At 45.4% G+C, this 17,818-nt stretch overlaps 1 protein-coding gene across 2 annotated transcripts in view; it reads left to right on the forward strand.

Moving 5' to 3' along the window:
* CCDC9B (coiled-coil domain containing 9B) overlaps positions 1 to 17,818 on the forward strand; it is a 168,255-nt gene that overhangs the window by 93,525 nt on the left and 56,912 nt on the right. For both annotated transcript variants that reach the window (XM_043517364.1, XM_038408032.2), the window contains exon 5: positions 3,449 to 3,601. In XM_043517364.1, the coding sequence (XP_043373299.1) occupies positions 3,449 to 3,601 (153 nt within the window). The remainder of the gene's footprint in view (positions 1 to 3,448; positions 3,602 to 17,818) is intronic.

Genomic DNA, 17,818 nt, shown 5'->3' on the forward strand with positions numbered 1-17,818 from the left:
AAGGCTTGATCACAGTCTATAAGTACCTACATGGGGAACAAATATTTGATAATGGGCTCTCAGTCTAGCAGAGAAAGGTATAACACAATCCAATGGCTGGAAGTTGAAGCTAGACAAATTCAGACTGGAAATAAGGCATAAGTTTTTACAGTGATAGTAATTAACCATTGGAACAAATTACCATGGGTTGTGGTGGATTCTCCATCACTAACAATTTTAAAATCAAGATTGGATGTTTTTCTAAAAACCTTGCTGTAGAAATTATTTTGAGGGAAGTTATCTGGTCTGTGCTATACAGGTGGTCAGATTAGATGATCACAATGGTCCCTTCTGGCCTTGAAATCTATGAATCTGGATTCTGATCTGCACTACCTGGCTGGTCACTACAGTAAAAAACCCACGTGCTGTAGACAACTGGCAAAATTATTAATCGCATGCACAGTGCTAGGCCTAGACCCCTGTTCCTTCTGCTCCAAACACACAGGCTTCTTGCCCTTTAACTAAAGAAGAATGTCCTTACTTTCCAATTGTAATAGCTGTAGTCAGCTGACTCTTAACCTGGGTTCAGTTGTAGTCTCTTTGAATCTGTTACCCTTGGGTCTCCTACATACACCCTCTGCTGGGCAATCTGACCATTTCCAGCAGGAGTTCAGCTCACTCTCAGGGTCCTTTCTGACTCTTAAGTCTAGTTATGTTCACTTGCTTTTTGTCCCTGGCAGCACTCCCCAGGTCCCACCACAGTTCACTGGATGCAAAGACCCCTCCAGCATCCTTTATCCATATCAGGCTCATAGTGCCAGTCTGCCCCAAACAAGGAGGGGGAGAAGGATGGGCTAGCAACTGCTTCAGACTGAGCGCCCCTTGCTAGCAGAGCTCGCTAGCAGTCCCTGGCAGCCTCTCTGCTCCTAGGAAGAAAATAAACCCAACCCTCTAGTTTGTGTGGCCAGTGTCACCCGTTTAAACTCCACTTCTCCAGGTGGAGCACGTTCTGCAGATGTGCACCTAACTGGCACTGCTTGAGTGCAGGAATGCTCGTTAGCCTGCAGGTGCACCTAACTGGCACTGCCGGAGTACAGGAATTCTCGTTAGCTTATCAGTACGATGGGGGCATGTCCCATCACATAATTCCCGTGGGCTAGCCACTAGAGGGCAACATTATATATACACCAAAAACCAGTACATTGCACTATAGAACTGAGGGAATGCAAACCTTGGATTTGACAACGGGAACTATGGAGGAGTTTGAATCCAGATTTGAACTTAGTGGCTCAGGCCCAACTCTAATAAACCAAAGTAGTTCCTGTCTGTGGAGCTCTGCCAGGATTTCAGAATGGCCATCAACCAGTCAACACACAGGGGATGGCTCTCTGATGACATCCACTCAATTCACAGCAACCGTCAGACTTGCACATCAAATGTTAGGCTGTGTTGACATGGGGATAGAGAACAATACAGAAACTATTGAACTATGTTCAACTGACTTCTGAAGGAGCCTCACCTTGTATACAATATTTGTTTTCAATTATCTCATCTCAAAAAGGACACAGCAGAAATAGAAAAAGTCCCAAGAAAGGCAACAGAAATGATTACAGGCTACAACTGCATGAATGTTTGCTATGAAACTTGAAACTAAAGCTGTGTCTACACTAGGAAATTTTACAAAAAATTCCCACGACTGTTAGAACAGGCTCTGGATATCAGAACCAGCGGGAACCCTCAGCCCTTATTCTCTTCTCACTTATACCAGTGTAAATCAAGAGTAACTCCTATGACGTTAATGGAGGTATGCAGAGTTAAACCAGTGTAAGCAAGAGGAGAATAAACCCCTGGTGTAGAAAAAGGGTCTGAGAGCTTCCAGAACTTTTACCACGTGTTAGTTAAATGTGCTGAAAGGCTTCGATGAAACAGATGAGAAAAATTGGTCTGGCTGAAGGATCCTTATCTGCACTTGGGCATGGGGCTAACACCTGTTCAGCTCAACCTCTGGCAGAACCTAGTATTGATAAGGCTACAGTGAAACATATTTGGTTTCAGGTGTCATTACAAATTCAATGAAAGCACTGCTGAGGTTCAAACTTTTTGAACAAACCAGGGTCCAGTTATAGTTTTACATGCAAATCATATGAAATTTGATGTTAAAAAGGAGCTCTCTCGTTTCAACTACATTTTGTTTTGAATTTTGAGTTTATTCACCAAGTTCACTCAGATGTGAGTGAAACCCCACTGATTGACAATGAAGAACGTGCACCACCCTTGTGAAATGAAACAGCTGAGTCCTGCACAGCATGGTTAGAAGTACGCTAGGGGAGGCATCCAGATGAAGAGAGAATAAGGAGACAAAAGGTAACATTTTCAAAAGGGCCTATGTGATTTAGGAGCATACATACCATTACTCAGGCTCCTAAGTCACTTACGTGCTTTTGAAAATTTTACTCTAGAAATTATGAATTTGGAAAGAAGAAAACTAAGAAGAGATATGACAAAGCTACTTATAGAATACTGAGTAGTATAAAGAAAGACTGAGTAGTATAAATTCTCCAATTTACCCTTTCCTGTAAGATGGGAACAAAATGGCACACAATGAAAACGAAAGATAATGCATCATATATATCTATATCTATATATATAACTAAAAGTAACTGCTTTTGTGCAAAAGATATATTTTTTCTGTGGAACTCACTGCTGACTGATATTACCAGGAGCTGAATTGACTGTGAAGATAATAATCAGAATAAAAACCAGATGTAAACAGATGCAGCAAAGTGTTTCTGAATCAGCAGACAGCTGGAAGCAATAACTCTGAAAGATGTGAACTGCCCATGTCATCTCAAGCTCATGACAAGAGTTAAAATGTCAACATTGTCAACTATTTCACTATTTGATCAGTAGTTCAATTGTTCTACTGTTGATCAAATCATTCAAGAAAGGAGAGGGACAATGATATTATGAAGATCACAGAGTCTCAGGTGACAAGGGCCTGGTTTGTGCATGGGCTTAGGGGAGTATCACTATTCCGCATCCCGCATTTTAACCCTTGGATTTTATGGAGGCAAATATCTTAGTAAGAGTCAAAAGAGAATACAATTAGCAACACCTGACTATAATTCACTATAAAATAAAAATGATAAAGGCTGTCAATCAATATTCAAGTTTTGGAGCAATGAAGACAAGAAGAAATGTTTCTCATTGGATAGTTGTACACAATAAGCCAAGTGGATTTATGTGAACTTTACATTTTCCTCTGAAGTTCCCAGTATTTGCCGCTTTCAGAGCTTGAAGGCTGGACTGGACTGGATGGACCATTGATCTATTCTGTTATGCCAATTCCTAAATTCACCACCAGCCCCTCTGTGTTTATCATCATAGTGAGAGGCTGGTACAAGGAGGGGGATGCTTCTAAATTTTGTGTCACTATATGTGTATGTTGCACTTGCTCTGTTGTTTTCAGGGGAAGCGGATTGTCAGTGAGAAACGGAATTCAGATGGCCTCCTGAGCCAAGGTGGGGACCCAGACCTGAGTGAGGAAGAGGTGGACCACCTGGTAGCTTTTCGCAGAGGGAGACGGATGCAGATCGCCATCACCATGGACAACAAGGAAAAAGTGAGTGCATTCCAAGAGTCTGTGTCATAAGGACCAGTACTCCACCAATTGCTATTGGGCAGGAGGAGCAGAGGATGAAAGGTTCTGGCAGCCGGTCAGTTGGAGATAGTGTTTTTTAGTAGCGTGGGAGTTATCAGGGCTAAAGCTGTCTCGCTGTCCTAGCTCAGAAGGAGACAAGGCCATAGGCCTTGATCCACATTCCCTTATCTGTGATCCTAGCTCTAGCTATCTCCAGACTTGTTCAGTTTTGACTTCAGCAGATTCTTCAACATGCTCCCCAAAGGAAACTCATATGATGCTTCTTTGAGGGGAACAAGGGGGAAGGGCAAGGATTGCCATGTACTTGCCTTGCATTTAAGGAGGAAAAAATGCAAAAGTTACCATCACTTAGGCCTCATGGACACCTAAAGCCAGCTTTCCACCCAGGGAAATGGAGTAGGATACAGTCAAAGAGCCCTATCCCAGACAAACAGTCAGTACAACTTAAAAGTTAATTGGGGTGGGCAATATCCATGTCCAAAACAAACTGATGTCACCCATGGGGCAGCCCATTTGACAATTTTGTTGAACTTTTTAGATTTTGGAAACACAGACCAAATACTCTATTGAAAACTCCTTCCTCAAAAAGTGATGTATTTCAATACAAGAGAATCCACAGCCAAGGAAGAGAGTGACTCTCACATCCAGTGCTCAGGATCATGAAAGATAACAAGAGAAAATATAAAGCTAAATACACAAAACAAGGTTGTACATAAAGGTCAAAGGACTAATGCAATTTCCCTCAGTGGGACTGCAGCCAAAGTGTGCTGCTAATTGCCTACATTATTCTCCTGCTTTTTCTCCTCCCCACTGAAAGTTTGACTAAAGATACAGGACCCTACTATCTGTTTCTCTCTGGTTGCTTTACACTGAGTGTAATAAAGAAGCAGATAAGTCAGCAGATTGAGCTACCATTGAATACTCAGCAACGCAGTGGGTTTCCATGGTAGCACAGACCTAGTGTAATAGTTCTACAACACAGCCACTGCCGAAGGGGAATTGTCAGGGCATGTTTGGGGGATAGGGGATGTAGTCTGTGTACCGGTAGTACTGTGGTTATTCTTGCCTGCTTAAACAGCCCATGGAGTCATTGAAAACCAATGTATATATTAGAGCAGCCTTGAGGTTGCCCTATCTTATGCCACGGGATTGATAAAAGCTATCTTTCCTCTCCCCCCATTCCTGCCCGAAGCGTATCTCCTGCAGATCTAATGATCAGAGCCCTAAAGTGTGAGAAAAGGGAGCTACATTCACAACATCCTATCTCCTCCACATTCAGTGCCCTACCTGCAAGCTACACTTTGCCATAGTTAAAGCTAAACAGAGGACACTTAGAACATTAATAGGAAATATTTTGGGGCATGCTCATTAGGGATCATTGCTGCTTTATAAAGGGAGCTTGCCTATCAAATTCGCCTCCTCCAAAATATAAATATATGCTGCAACTCAGTTTTCAGGCAGACTCAGTAGGAAGTCCATAACAGTCCAAAAGTCTTGGCTTTCCCTCCCCTCAAATAACTTTCTGATCACACTGTTCTACCACACTTTAAAGACAATGTTCCCAATTAACTTAGCTAACTGGGTATCCCAGGGAGAGGAACCAACATTTCCGTGTCACTGCCTCCTATTACGCATTTGCAAATGGCCACAGTGTACTCATTGGACTTGTCAAAATTTAATCCAGATAACCCTCAATTAATGCTTCTCTGCAAACCCTCAGGCTCCGACACCAGTGTTCATGTTTTGATTTTGAAATTGAAGCAAGTGGTCTTGATAGGCAAGGAGAGAGAACTTTCATTCCTGCATTCTGGAGGACTTATGCGCGTGAAGGGCGGGCCATAAGAAATGACAAAGTGGGTGCCATTATCCACTCTGAGAAGAATTCCACAGAGTCATTTGGTTGCATTCACAGCTTCGCTGTGCAGCAGCAAAGAGTCAAATGCATAGGATGGGTGCAGGAAAAACCAAACTGGAGCTTAATATAAAAGAGTCTAAATACTGCACCCTAGTGTACAGAATCAAGAAGTAGATCACTAAGCAGCATTTAAGGGTCTGAAGGCAATGAAAAGGAAGAATGTTGTATGATTTCACCGTCTCCTTATTGGTGGGTTAGTGCAGCCAGGCTGAGTCCTGGACTAATGACACTGGCATGAGCTCACTTTAACAACAGAGCCACTTCTATTTATTATTGGCAGAGAGTACAGAGGCAGCTACTTCCCGAGACAGGCATCCTGCCCCTGTACAAAAAGCCATGCTCTTTAGGAGATGTCTGTGGATGTGCTAAAAAACACCTCAGCCAGCAAGCAAACAAGAAGCTACCATTCTGACCCTCAGGGAAGGCAGAGTGGAACTAAGAAAACGAAGGTCCTAACAGAAACCACTGGACACTAGATTCTCAACCCCCTTGTGCTCATTTTAGTTAAGTAGGTTTTTTAAAATGTTTTTTGTAGAATGACTCAATTTTTAAATCAGATATAATATAAAAAGGTGATTGAGCTTCTCTCTGAAACCCTAATTTCCAGTACTTATTCATTATACCTCAATATTCTATATTCCAATCTGCCTCAAGAGGTTTGCCCACCTATTGGGAAATACAACGCTGTCTTCCCTACCTTGTTAATTATTGTTATTTGATTTGTAATGTGGTAGCACCTGGAGGCCAAGCCCCAATGTGCTGGGCGCTATACTGACATATCACAAAGAGATGGTTCCTGTCGCAGAGAGCTTAGACTCTAAGGCTATATGTGTACTGCAGCATGGTGTGTAGACTATGGACGTGCGACTTGTAGCACGCACCAAAGTGTTGTGCTGTAACTGCCCTGTATGGATGCCACTAGTATGAACTAAAAGGTACCTAGTTTGCATTAACGTAGTCCTCTTCAAACAGGACTATGTTAACATGAACTAAGTATCTATTAGTTCACACCAGCAGCATCCCCATAGGGCAGTTATGGCAAGGCTGCTACTCTGAAACCTTTTAGGTGCAGCAATTCTCACCCCTGTAGTAGTCCAAATTGCAGGGCCATGTAGACAAGCCCTAAGTATGGGATGAGACACAACGGATTGCTATGACAAATGGGCAGAGGGCGTGTCTACATTGCAATTAAAAACCTGCAGCTGGCCCGTGCCAGTTGACTCAGGCTACAGGGCTGTTTAATTGCAGTGTAGAGTTCTGGGACCCTCCCACCTCGCAGGGTCCTAGAGCCCAGGCTCCAGTTCAAGCCCAGAAGTCTACACTACAATTAAACAGCCCCATAGACCACGAGTCAGCTGGCACGGGCCAGCTATGGGTGTCTAATTGCATGTAGACATACCCAGAGGGAACACAAGGTACTACTGAGACAACTGCATGATAAGCAGTACTCAGCCACAAGCAGCCTACAACCAGTGAGTCACGGGACTTGGATTCAGCATGGTTAAAGTGTATAGTGTCGATGGGACCTCACCAAGCCCAATCTTGTGGGATATGCGTAGGTTCCTCACTATGCTACAGATTTCAAACATGTGGTAACTAGAATCAGTTAGAGATGCAGTGCAGATGGAGCCTAAAATGACAGCTACCCCTTGTCCGCCTTCAGTTCAACTTGCACCCGTTGCACCTAGAAACATTTTCTGAAATGGTTTTGTCCAGCCTACACTGTTACTTCAGTCATTTCCGATACAGATTTGGGAGGGAGCATTGTCAGCAATGCATCCATTTACTTGTGCTGGCAGGACTCCGAAAAGCCGAAGATAGATACATCTGTCTCTCCCACTCTGCCGCTGATTAATCTCCCTCCTGAGAACAGGTGGGCATCAGGCTAACTAATAGTAAGAACATAGGAATAGATTCATTAATATGTTTTGGTTTGACTATCTCAGAGCAGTTCAGAGTGGTGAATAAGTACATTAACCCATTTTACAGATGGGGAAACTGAAGCACAGAAAGGTTCAGTGACTTAGCCAAAGCCACAGAGGAAGGAAATAAGGGTCCAATGACTAAGGTGCTAGTCTGGGACTCAGGAGATTTGCCTTCAATTCCCTGCTCCCCCACAGACTTCTTGGGTGGTCCCAGGCAAGTTATTTTCTCTCCCTGTCCTAGTCTCTGTCAGTAAGTTGGGGATAATAGCACATCCCTTCCTCACAGGAGCATTGTGATGATAAATACATTACAGACTGTGAGATGTTCAGATCCTATACTAATGGGGATGGTTTAACTACCTCAGAGAGAGAGAAGAGAATCCTGATTGGCAGTCTCTGTTTCTAGCCTTTAGAAACACTGCTTCCTCCTGTACCGCACAGCCCAGGCGGGAGGCACAGGGCTGGCTCTGTGCTTGAAGGGGCAGCTGCATTATTTGTGTTCTCCAGTGGAGATTAAATGTACCTTTGAGCTGAGCTCTAGCAGCCTGAGATTGACAGAGTCTTGGCTACATTCTGCTGATGCAGGGGGGCAATTAATTCAAGCACAGCACAATTCAATCCGCCTTTTCAGGAGGCACTGATTCAGCAGCTGTTCTTGCACTCTGCCCTCTTGTCAGCATGGTATCAGCAGGAAGAAAGCTTGTCTCTGTGCTGTCGACACTGTGGTGCATGCCATGAGTGGGGGCATGGGAGGGTTTTACATGGTAAGATGGGCAGATCTGTTCCTTTTTGCCTGCACAGCTCGGGGTGTAGAATGGTTGACAGGACAGCAGGGAGCACAAAGAGACAATGAAATGGAGATTGTAAATCATGCTGGGAAAGTTGGTAAGCACGGCTGGCAGAGTCGCTTGGCTCTCACGGGCAGTGCCTGCCTTTGCGTTTCCATAACACCATGCCATTTGTCCTCGAGCCCAGGAGCTGCTCCGCCTCACAGCATGAAACAGATATTGGGATTGCTGAAGCGTCTTAAACAATGCTTTTTGCTGTAAAGAGCCTTTTGTTTTTGTTTGAGTGTGACAGAGCTCCCAACTTTCCCTACTCCTCACACAAGGGAGAATTGTTCACATTAAAAGAGGGGGACGGCCAGAGCTAGAGGGTGGTAAAGAAGGAGGGGCCTCTTTCTATTTAGGGCCTAATCCCACTCCTACTGACATCAATGCAAGGTTTGCACTGAGATGATATCTAGGAGCTTCTGGCATTCCTAAGCTCACTTTGGGCAGCATTTCCATCCCTGGATAGTATTGCTCTAGCAAAAGTGGGAAAGAAATGTGTTGTACTGAATTACTGAGATGATTCTTTGATACGAAACTCTCTATAAAAGACTTCTTAGCCCAAAGCTGCACAATTTCTGATGCGGCAGGAGTACTCGATGTGTCACGCATTAACAGAGAGATTGTTTTACAGACACCTCTTGTCCCATCTAGACAACCTTCCGCCGCATGGTAAGGCGCACCTTCTCTTCCACTCACAATCACATGGACCCCCTCTCCTGTCCCATTTACGTCCCCTGGACCCATCTTCCCACAACTGGCGATAAGGCAGAACTACCTGCTTGCTTACTGGCAATCACACGCACCCACCTCCCTGCCAGACTTGCAAGTTTGAATCCCACTCATGAACTCACGCCATCTCTGTGGCTCGTGCTGCAGTGGCGATCTCATTGAATTCCATACCACCAGTGCATGTAGGTATTTGTAACTGTCTGCCGTGCATTCCCTACATTTCTAAGAGTCTATGATTATGTGATTTGTGCTTTTTGAAAAATATCATACACACCATCACCCCCTCCCACCTATTATATTCCTGTCTCTCCTCTTCTTCCCTTGAACATGCTTCCCTTCTGCCTGGTCTTCCTATTCGCCTGCACCAGCTGCCACAGCCCTGGTCCCTTGCATCTATGTTCTTGCCCATGTTGGCCTGCCATGTGGTCTCCCTGCTCCCTGGCACATCCTGCAGGACAGTCTTGTCCTTGGTTCCCTTCTCTTATGTTCCACTGGCAGCTTCTGAGGGGAGGCTGGTACCACCACACTCGTTGCTGGCTCTAGTCCTTGAGGAGTGGACTGTTTCCTTTGCTCCTTTTTCTCCTATGCAGAAGCAATCAGCAGTGGAGGCAACTAAGTTGGCTCTTCCATTTCATTTCCAGATGCTTCTGCAGATGCTCAGTCTCTTCACAGGAAGCTTTCTACCACTGTGTCTCAACCTTGGGATGGACACCCCAAGGGACAAGAGGGTAATTCTGCTTCTATTCCCATTCAGTCCAGGGCTTTTTACTGAGATTACTAGCAAGGGTGCAAATCCACACCATTTGTGATGGTGGTTTTTGTGGTGTGAATGCCTGTCCACAAGGAACTGAACTGAGTCTCAGTCTCAATATACAGGCAGCTGATTACTCCCAGCAGTTACCAGCTTCATCTAGATTGGGAATGATGACCTATAAGCAAAAGGCCCTTTCCTTCTCTTCCATATCCCCTTGTCCTGAGCCATCCAGTCTGTCCAGGCTAACAATGCCCACATTCACTCAACCCCAGCTACACATGCTCTCCTCCTTCACTCTCTTGCACACTCATAGATCAATCCATTCCTTGCTCACTCTTTAACACCCAGGGTCTCCCTCCCTCAGACAGATGCAGTGCTGTGTGGGGTGACTTGGATTGTCTAGAATGCCCTGTGGATGGCTCAACAGCTTTGACACCCAGTCTTGGGCTATCCAGACACTTGGTCCTTTTTTTCTCTCTGGTGGCTGTGGTGTGGAAGTTGCTTTCAGATCTCCAGGCTCTCTTTTAGAAATGAGTTTGCATGGAGCCTGTTGACATTTTGCTGGATTGAGCAAGTGACTAGAAGCTTACCCAACCTATCACAGGGGTGTATCCTACATTTTAAGAATCAATATGGGTAAAGTGCTTACCTTGTCTCTCCTCCCAGAGAGCCATGGAGTTGTCAGCCAACAACCCCCCTGGGCCACATATAGCACAGCAGAAATCTTCATCTCTTGTAAGTTTTCCCTTAAACAAAGACCAAACAGCAACTTTCAGGCAGAATCACGTTGTCTTTTAGAATTGTACTTTTGTGGTTTGCTAAAGTCAAGTCTCCATGAGAGAGCACAGTGTGATCATATCTCCTCCCTAGTAGGCTGCAGCAGCTCTGCCTCAAAATGTCTGCCTGGCTCTGCAGACAGTAGAGTTCTTAGAGATTTAAAGGTGCAGCACACATAAAGCAAAGGCAGAACACTTACAGAGCAAACTAGACCACAGGCTCCAACTCAGAAGTGATGGCATAAAATTGAGACGCCACATTCATAAACCTTTCACTCCCACTCACTGTTGCCATGACAGACCACAGGCTCTCCATCTTGGACTCCCTGTGCTGCTGCTCTCACTGACAGGTTGACATCCCCACAAAACTCCTTGCCGAGTGCTTTGCAGCCAGGGAACCCACCAAAAGCCAATTGGACACTAATATGCTCTTCCGTCATGGGTGATGAGTGAGGTGGTGCTGTGCCTGTCAGCCTGAGAATGGGGCAGCAGCATGGGAAGACTGAGCATGCCAGTGCCCACCTGTGGTCTGGACGTAAACATGTCTCTCATGATTTTTCATCAAATGTAATCTGGAGCTGAAGTGCAAGATTTCTGGTGGTGGGTTAAGTGGCTTTACCATAGCAACTGCCTAAGAGCCCACAGTTTAGAAAATGTATAGGGCTGGATCCCACGCTCAGGATCTGTGCATGGAATGAATGCTGCATGCAATTCTCCCCACCATACAGAAGGAGAAATCAGCTGCCTCCATGGCAGCAGTCCCGTGTTCCCTCAGCCCTCACTGAAAGCTCTCTATGGTTTCTGGGAATATATAAGTGGTGAGGGCTTGAGAACTGGCTGTGGAGGACCCACATTTCCCACACCTTCATTTCCTGCATCCAGCAGAAACAACAGAGAAAAATTAGAACCAGAAGCCATAGTCCTGTTCCTACAGAACACTCTCTGTTCCTCTGAGCTGGAGCACTGGGGAGCATGAAGAAGCACAGGGACTCCATGCAGCTGGCCCTGTGCATCAAGTATATGCCTGAGCTCAGTGTGGACATCAGAGTTCCTGGCCCCTATGAAGGTGTTTCCAGAATGGGATATGATCTGGCCTGCTTGGGGGAGTGGATCCCTTTCTCCCTGAAAACTCTGAAAATCCAATTCTGCTTCACCCTGTGTGCAGAGACAGAACTTACATCAAACATGGCTTCCACTCCCACAGAAACTGATAAAATCAATTCCCCCAGCTTTTGTAGTAGCTAAAGAACAGCCATGTTCTCTCCTTCCCTTGCTGTCTGTATCCATGACTTTCCCCTGGTTGCAGGATTCTGATTATTGACAGTAGGGCTGAAGGCAAGTCTCACTGGCTGTGTGTTTGGTAGCAGTTTTCCTAAGAGGGCCCTCTATGCTCTAGCATTTTTCATGGCTACGTTTCAGGAGAATCACTTTATGCATTAGAGCTGTGAGCCAGCACACCCGCACCACTGGAGCATACCTGTTAATTAACATGTTACATCTTGCAAATAAACAGATAGGTATGTGGCTTCTGGGTGTTTTACATTGCCTTTTTATTAACAGCATTTCCCTAGGTGATACATCACAAGTGAAGCCATTTCCAGTCTAGAGATGGACGAACTGCCCTCACCGGCTCAGCTATACATGTCAGAATATATGTCATGTCTCCTCACAACAGAGAGAAACCCACTGCCAAAAAGCGAAGAGAGAAAGTGTTCCATTTGATACTTCAGATGTGGTTTTCCAAAGAACTCAGCTCCCATATGGGCAACACAATAGGTGGACAGAAAAAATAATCCACCCAATGTGCTGAGCTTTTTTGAAAATCTGGCCCAGTTGTGGGTGCTGAGCACTTGGAAATCTGGCTCCAAGCTCTTTTGAAAATCTAGCCCCACGTAACTAGGAACTGCTGCTTTTACTTACATGGACTAGCACCTTCCTCTGCAGTTACTCCTATTCATTTCAGTGGGACTACCTGTGGAGTAAGGGTAGCAAATCTGACCCTAAAGAGCTTAAGAAACCATACTAATGTATCTCCTCCAATCAGGATCTGCAGATGGCATCTGCTTGATTGAGTCATATGATTTATCATCTTCATTTTGAAAATAAAAATTCAATGAGATGGTCTAGACCCCAAAATGAACTCATTTAATCTTTCCTAAGTGTGGGGATCTTACCAAGGGTGGGATTTGCATGTACTGTGTCTGTGGCAGCATTTAAAAACAAACCCTCTTGAGTAATACTAGCTTGAAAGATCCCAAACAAACCTGAGGCGTGGTCCTTCAGCTGCCCATCCTCTTCCTCCTGCAAGGGGGGTCCCGCTGAAGTCAATTGGACTCTGTTAAGGAGTGAAGTTCAAGCATGCAGATCGTTTGGCAAAACTGGGCTCCTAGAAAGGAGCATACACATGACCTTCTCTCCTCTCCCTTCCTCCAGAGAACAGCATTTCTTCTGAAAGCCCACCCTCAGTAACACCAATGCTGCCATCAACATCTCTGTGACAATTCCTACTTGGGGCATAGGCTTGAGAGGCAGCATGATCTGGTGACCTGAGCAAAGGGCTGGGAGCACAGATGGAGGCTTGAGTGCAGGGGTTCCTGATCCTGGTGCAGTGACTGTCTCACAGTTGAGTGTTAACCTTTCTGTGCCTCAGTTTCCCCATGTGTAGAAGGGCAATAACATTATTCACTTCACATGGGCATTGTGTGGAACAGGGAGTTAAGGTTCATACAGTCCTTTTAAAATAAAGTACTGCAACAGTGCCAAGTGTCGGTAGCACACAGAAGATGCTGGCCAGTTTTTATTGGGTCCAAGGGACATCAAAATGCCCTCTCTGTGGCTGGACTTGCATGATCATGTTTGGCGCTAAGTCAAAGGGAGAGGTCTGGCAGCATGGGAAGCTTTCATGCTAGAGTGATCAGACAGAGGCTGTGATGGTGGCAGGGTTGAATTAAGGCAGTCTGGGGCTTTTGGCACAACCCATATGGGCCCCTCCCCCACAGTGTTGTAGCGCTGCCCCTCCTTGGATTGGCAGCAGGTTCAGTTAAGATGAATGGGGCAGTTCACATCTCTTGGAGCTATAGGTTCAAGCTGTCTGCAGACTCAGGCAGGCATCAGTTACACTTGGGGCACATTTTCAAGCTTCTTCTTGCACCCCTGAGAGATAGAAACATCATTTTAAAAACTTGAAAGCTGAGATTCTGATCTTGTCATGTAAGTTTGGGAACTGGTGTGCTAAGTGTAAGGCCAATGGGGTGCCTACACCTTAATCTGGCCATAGGTGGTAGATTCTGTGCAACACCTGAAATGTAGACTGCAGATCATTGATGTGTCCCCAGATGCTCAGGGCTTCTTGAATCAGAGCCCAGATACTGAAATAACTCTGAGCTTTATTGATCATGTCAGCATTGAGTGAGTATTCACACAGTTCTCTAACTAGCTAATGTCCTCTCTCGCTTTACTGCCCCCTGGGATGGCTCCTCTGGGAGCAGAGTCTTTTCCACAACAGCACACGCAACATCTTCCTAATGTTATTTCTGAGCGTCCTTTTAAACTCTATTAGCCAATTCTGATCCCACTCGTCCTGATTGTGCCATGTAACTCCAAGTAATTTCAGTTAAGGTGCTCCCGATGCTATGTGCTATAGAAATTTGGCTGGATACATTCACTGGAATGCCACTTGATTTTCATCAGCGTAATGAAAGCAGAATCAGGCCCTATAGTTTCAGCATTCTGATTAATTCCTCATCATCTTTTGCCTTTTTTCAGTAAAACCCTTTATGGCATCTAAGAGTTTTGATTGTTGGCTAAAAATCGCACTAAGCAACTAGCCAAAATAAGATTCCTGTTTTCAGCTCAGACATGACTTCACAGAGTTATCATGTCATAGATTCATAGATACTAAGGTCAGAAGGGACCATTCTGATCATCTAGTCCGACCGCCTGCACAGCGCAGGCCACAGAATCTCACCCACCCACTCCTATGAAAAACCTCACCTATGTCTGAGCTATTGAAGTCCTTAAATCATGGTTTAAAGACTTCAAGGAGCAGAGAATTCTCCCTCAAGTCAACCATGCCCCATGCTACAGAGGAAGGTGAAAAACCTCCAGGGCCTCTCCAATCTGCCCTGGAGGAAAATTCCTTCCCGACCCCAAATATGGCAATCAGCTAAACCCTGAGCATATGGGCAAGATTCACCAGCCAGATACTACAGAAAATTCTTTCCCGGGTAACTCAGATCCCATCCATCTAATATCCCATCTCAGAGGATTAGTCCTATTTACCCTGAATATTTAAAGATCAATTACTTACCAAAATCCCATTATCCCATCATACCATCTCCTCCATAAACTTATCAAGTAGAATCTTAAAACCAGATAGATCTTTTTCCCCCACTGCTTCCCTTGGAAGGCTCTTCCAAAACTTCACTCCTCTGATGGTTAGAAACCTTCGTCTAATTTCAAGTCTAAACTTCCTGGTGGCCAGTTTATACCCATTTGTTCTTGTGTCCACATTGGTGCTGAGCTGAAATAATTCCTCTCCCTCTCCTGTATTTATCCCTCTGATATATTTATAGAGAGCAATCATATCTCCCCTCAACCTTCTTTTAGTTAGGCTAAACAAGCCAAGCTCCTTAAGTCTCCTTTCATAAGACAAGTTTTCCATTCCTCGGATCATCCTAGTAGCCCTTCTCTGTACCTGCTCCAGTTTGAATTCATCCTTTTTGAACATGGGAGACCAGAACTGCACACAGTATTCTAGGTGAGGTCAATTATTTCCAAGCTGTTTGTGCTGTGAATTTGCTCTTTATATTTTTGTTTTCCTTTCATGTGCAAAACTCAGGCGAGCTGATGGCCTTGGGGCCACACGTGACTTTCCAGTAACACTCCGATAGAGGGTTGGGTGCAATTTTGGAAATCCCTTGGCTATGATTTTGCCTTTCCGATGCCGTGCCACTCCCGAGGGGGTTGTTGGTCTCCCTGCTGCAAAATAACAAGTTGCTAGATCCACATGGAATTTGTGCAGTCAGCCCCTATGCGGCCAAAACTGGGTGTGACAGCAGTGATAAATGCTGTGTCATTTGGCAGCAAAATGTATCAAAGACCATGTGATGCAGCAGCAACTAGTGGACAGCTGAGGCAGCTCGAGTAGGGATACAGCTGGGGGCAGTACACAGAGCAGGATGTTGCAGCTGTGTCATCGTCATCAGGCCAGTGGGGTTTGCTGAAGTTTCTTCAGCTGGTGGTTCACTTACTGGAGCTGCTTTTTCTTCTCACTGGCAGTTCTCCATTCCAAATGCTGGTTGGTAAGAATGAGGCAGTGATCCAGGGATCCCACAGTTTGTGTGATTCTCCAGTGAGGGTATGCAGGATCATTCCCAGTTAGGCAGCAGGGTCTCATAGCAAAGAACAGATACAGGTGAGGAACCTTTACCTTCCTGAGCCAGAGAGGTTCAGGGCTTGTCTACCTGGGGAAGTTATTCCGGAATAAGGCAAGGGGTGGATTTAAGGCAGTAGAGCTGTTCCAGAGTAGCTCCCCATGTGGCCACTCTTACTCTGGAATAGCTCGAGTGCTTTAAATTCACACCTTACCTTATTCTGGAATAACCCCCTGTGTAGACAAGCCCTAAACCTGTCCCAGCCATTCATGTGATTGCTGTTTATAATAGTGGAGTCTGAGGAGTTGAAGGGTAGGGAGAATAGGAGAGGCGCATCCAACAAGCGCCATCTCTTTCCTGCCCGCCCTTCCTGTTTTATTTGAAAGGCGCAAGAGATTAACATTGAAAGAAATTGACACGAGGGCTGATGGTTTTCACACTCCCTGCTACTCTTGCAAGTGGATGCTAGCCTCCTTCTGCTGTATACTGTGCTCCCGTCATGAGCTTCCGTGAGCGTGACACACACACACAGCTGTACACTCTATGATTCTGTGACTGCACCTGAGTTTTTTCTTAAAGACTTCCCCCGCCCCATGCTGTATGTCCTTGCTGCTGCCTGGAGGCATTAAGAAAGTCATGCAATTCCCTACCCTACTGCCTCCCCACCGAATGTACTCTCTAAGTGGTACTAGCTGTATGTTTCTACTTCATGAAGTTTCCAGGCTCTGATTGTCCCTGGAGTAGGTTTCAGGAAACAGCACTGGGTCTCACTACCAAGCCAGAGTTTGTGAAGGACCAATGTGGAAAAGCTTGCGCTCCTATCAGAGGTTGTTACCAGCTGCTCCATCAGTGTCTCTTGCAAGTAACACTGCACCAAGTGACACTGCAATTTGCCTTGGAGAAGGGCACGTTTCTGCCTTCCTAGTTAAAAATAAAGCACAAGTACTGCAGTCAACAAGTGAGAGGGAAGAGTGTACAGGGAAGGAAAGAGGCAGGGGAGCTTCAGGACTGCGCTGGGGCTAGGTGGAGCAACTGACAACCAGTGATCAAAGAGAAAAGGGTGGGGGTGGAAGGGCACCACAAAAACAAAATGTCACTCTGAAAGGAACCAGCAGGAATTGCATCCTCAGAAAGACAGTGTGAGAGTCAGGAGCCATGAATTCAATTCCAGCTCTTCCACAGACTTCCTTTGTGCCCTTTGGCAAGTCATTTAACCTATCCCTGCTTCAGACCCCTGGTTTCTGATGATAATGATCAGTGATCTCACAGGGAGACTGCAAAGCTAGTCTTATTTACCCACAAAGCACTTTGACACCCTGACATTGAAGGCCCTATAGATGTGATCTGTAATCACCCAAGATGGCAACAAAAGGGTAACAGGCAGTGGAGGCAATGCAGTAGAGAATAGCACTCATTTCAGTAAATCAATTTAACACCAAAGGGATCCCACGGGTAGAACTGACTTCAGGCCCTTCATGGAAGAAGGGTTTAAACTGGGTGGAGTTTTCATGATCGAAGGAGGGGTGCCAGGGCTCCTGTATCAGTGTTCATGGGGGATCCCCTGTGATCTTTGCCAGCCTTGTCCATAGCTGACTGTATTTGTCAGAACATGTACTTGCAGTGGGCCAGAGAACTGTTTGTTTCATTTGCTTAATGCTTTGTCCATGGTTCACTAAAAGTGGGGAGGGTAACTCCAAGGCACCATCTCTGCTGCAATGGTCTGGGGATCTGTTACAATACAGTTCAAAGTAGTGAGATGGGATCTAATTGTGTCCCTCTAAGCGTGTTAGAGAGCTGGACTGTCAAGACTTTAGCCTGGATACAGGGACATGGGCACATCCTGTTAGGAGTGCTAATGCCAATGTAGGATC

The sequence above is a fragment of the Dermochelys coriacea genome, chromosome 6, assembly GCF_009764565.3.
Source record: "Dermochelys coriacea isolate rDerCor1 chromosome 6, rDerCor1.pri.v4, whole genome shotgun sequence".
NCBI classification, from domain to species: Eukaryota; Metazoa; Chordata; order Testudines; family Dermochelyidae; genus Dermochelys; species Dermochelys coriacea.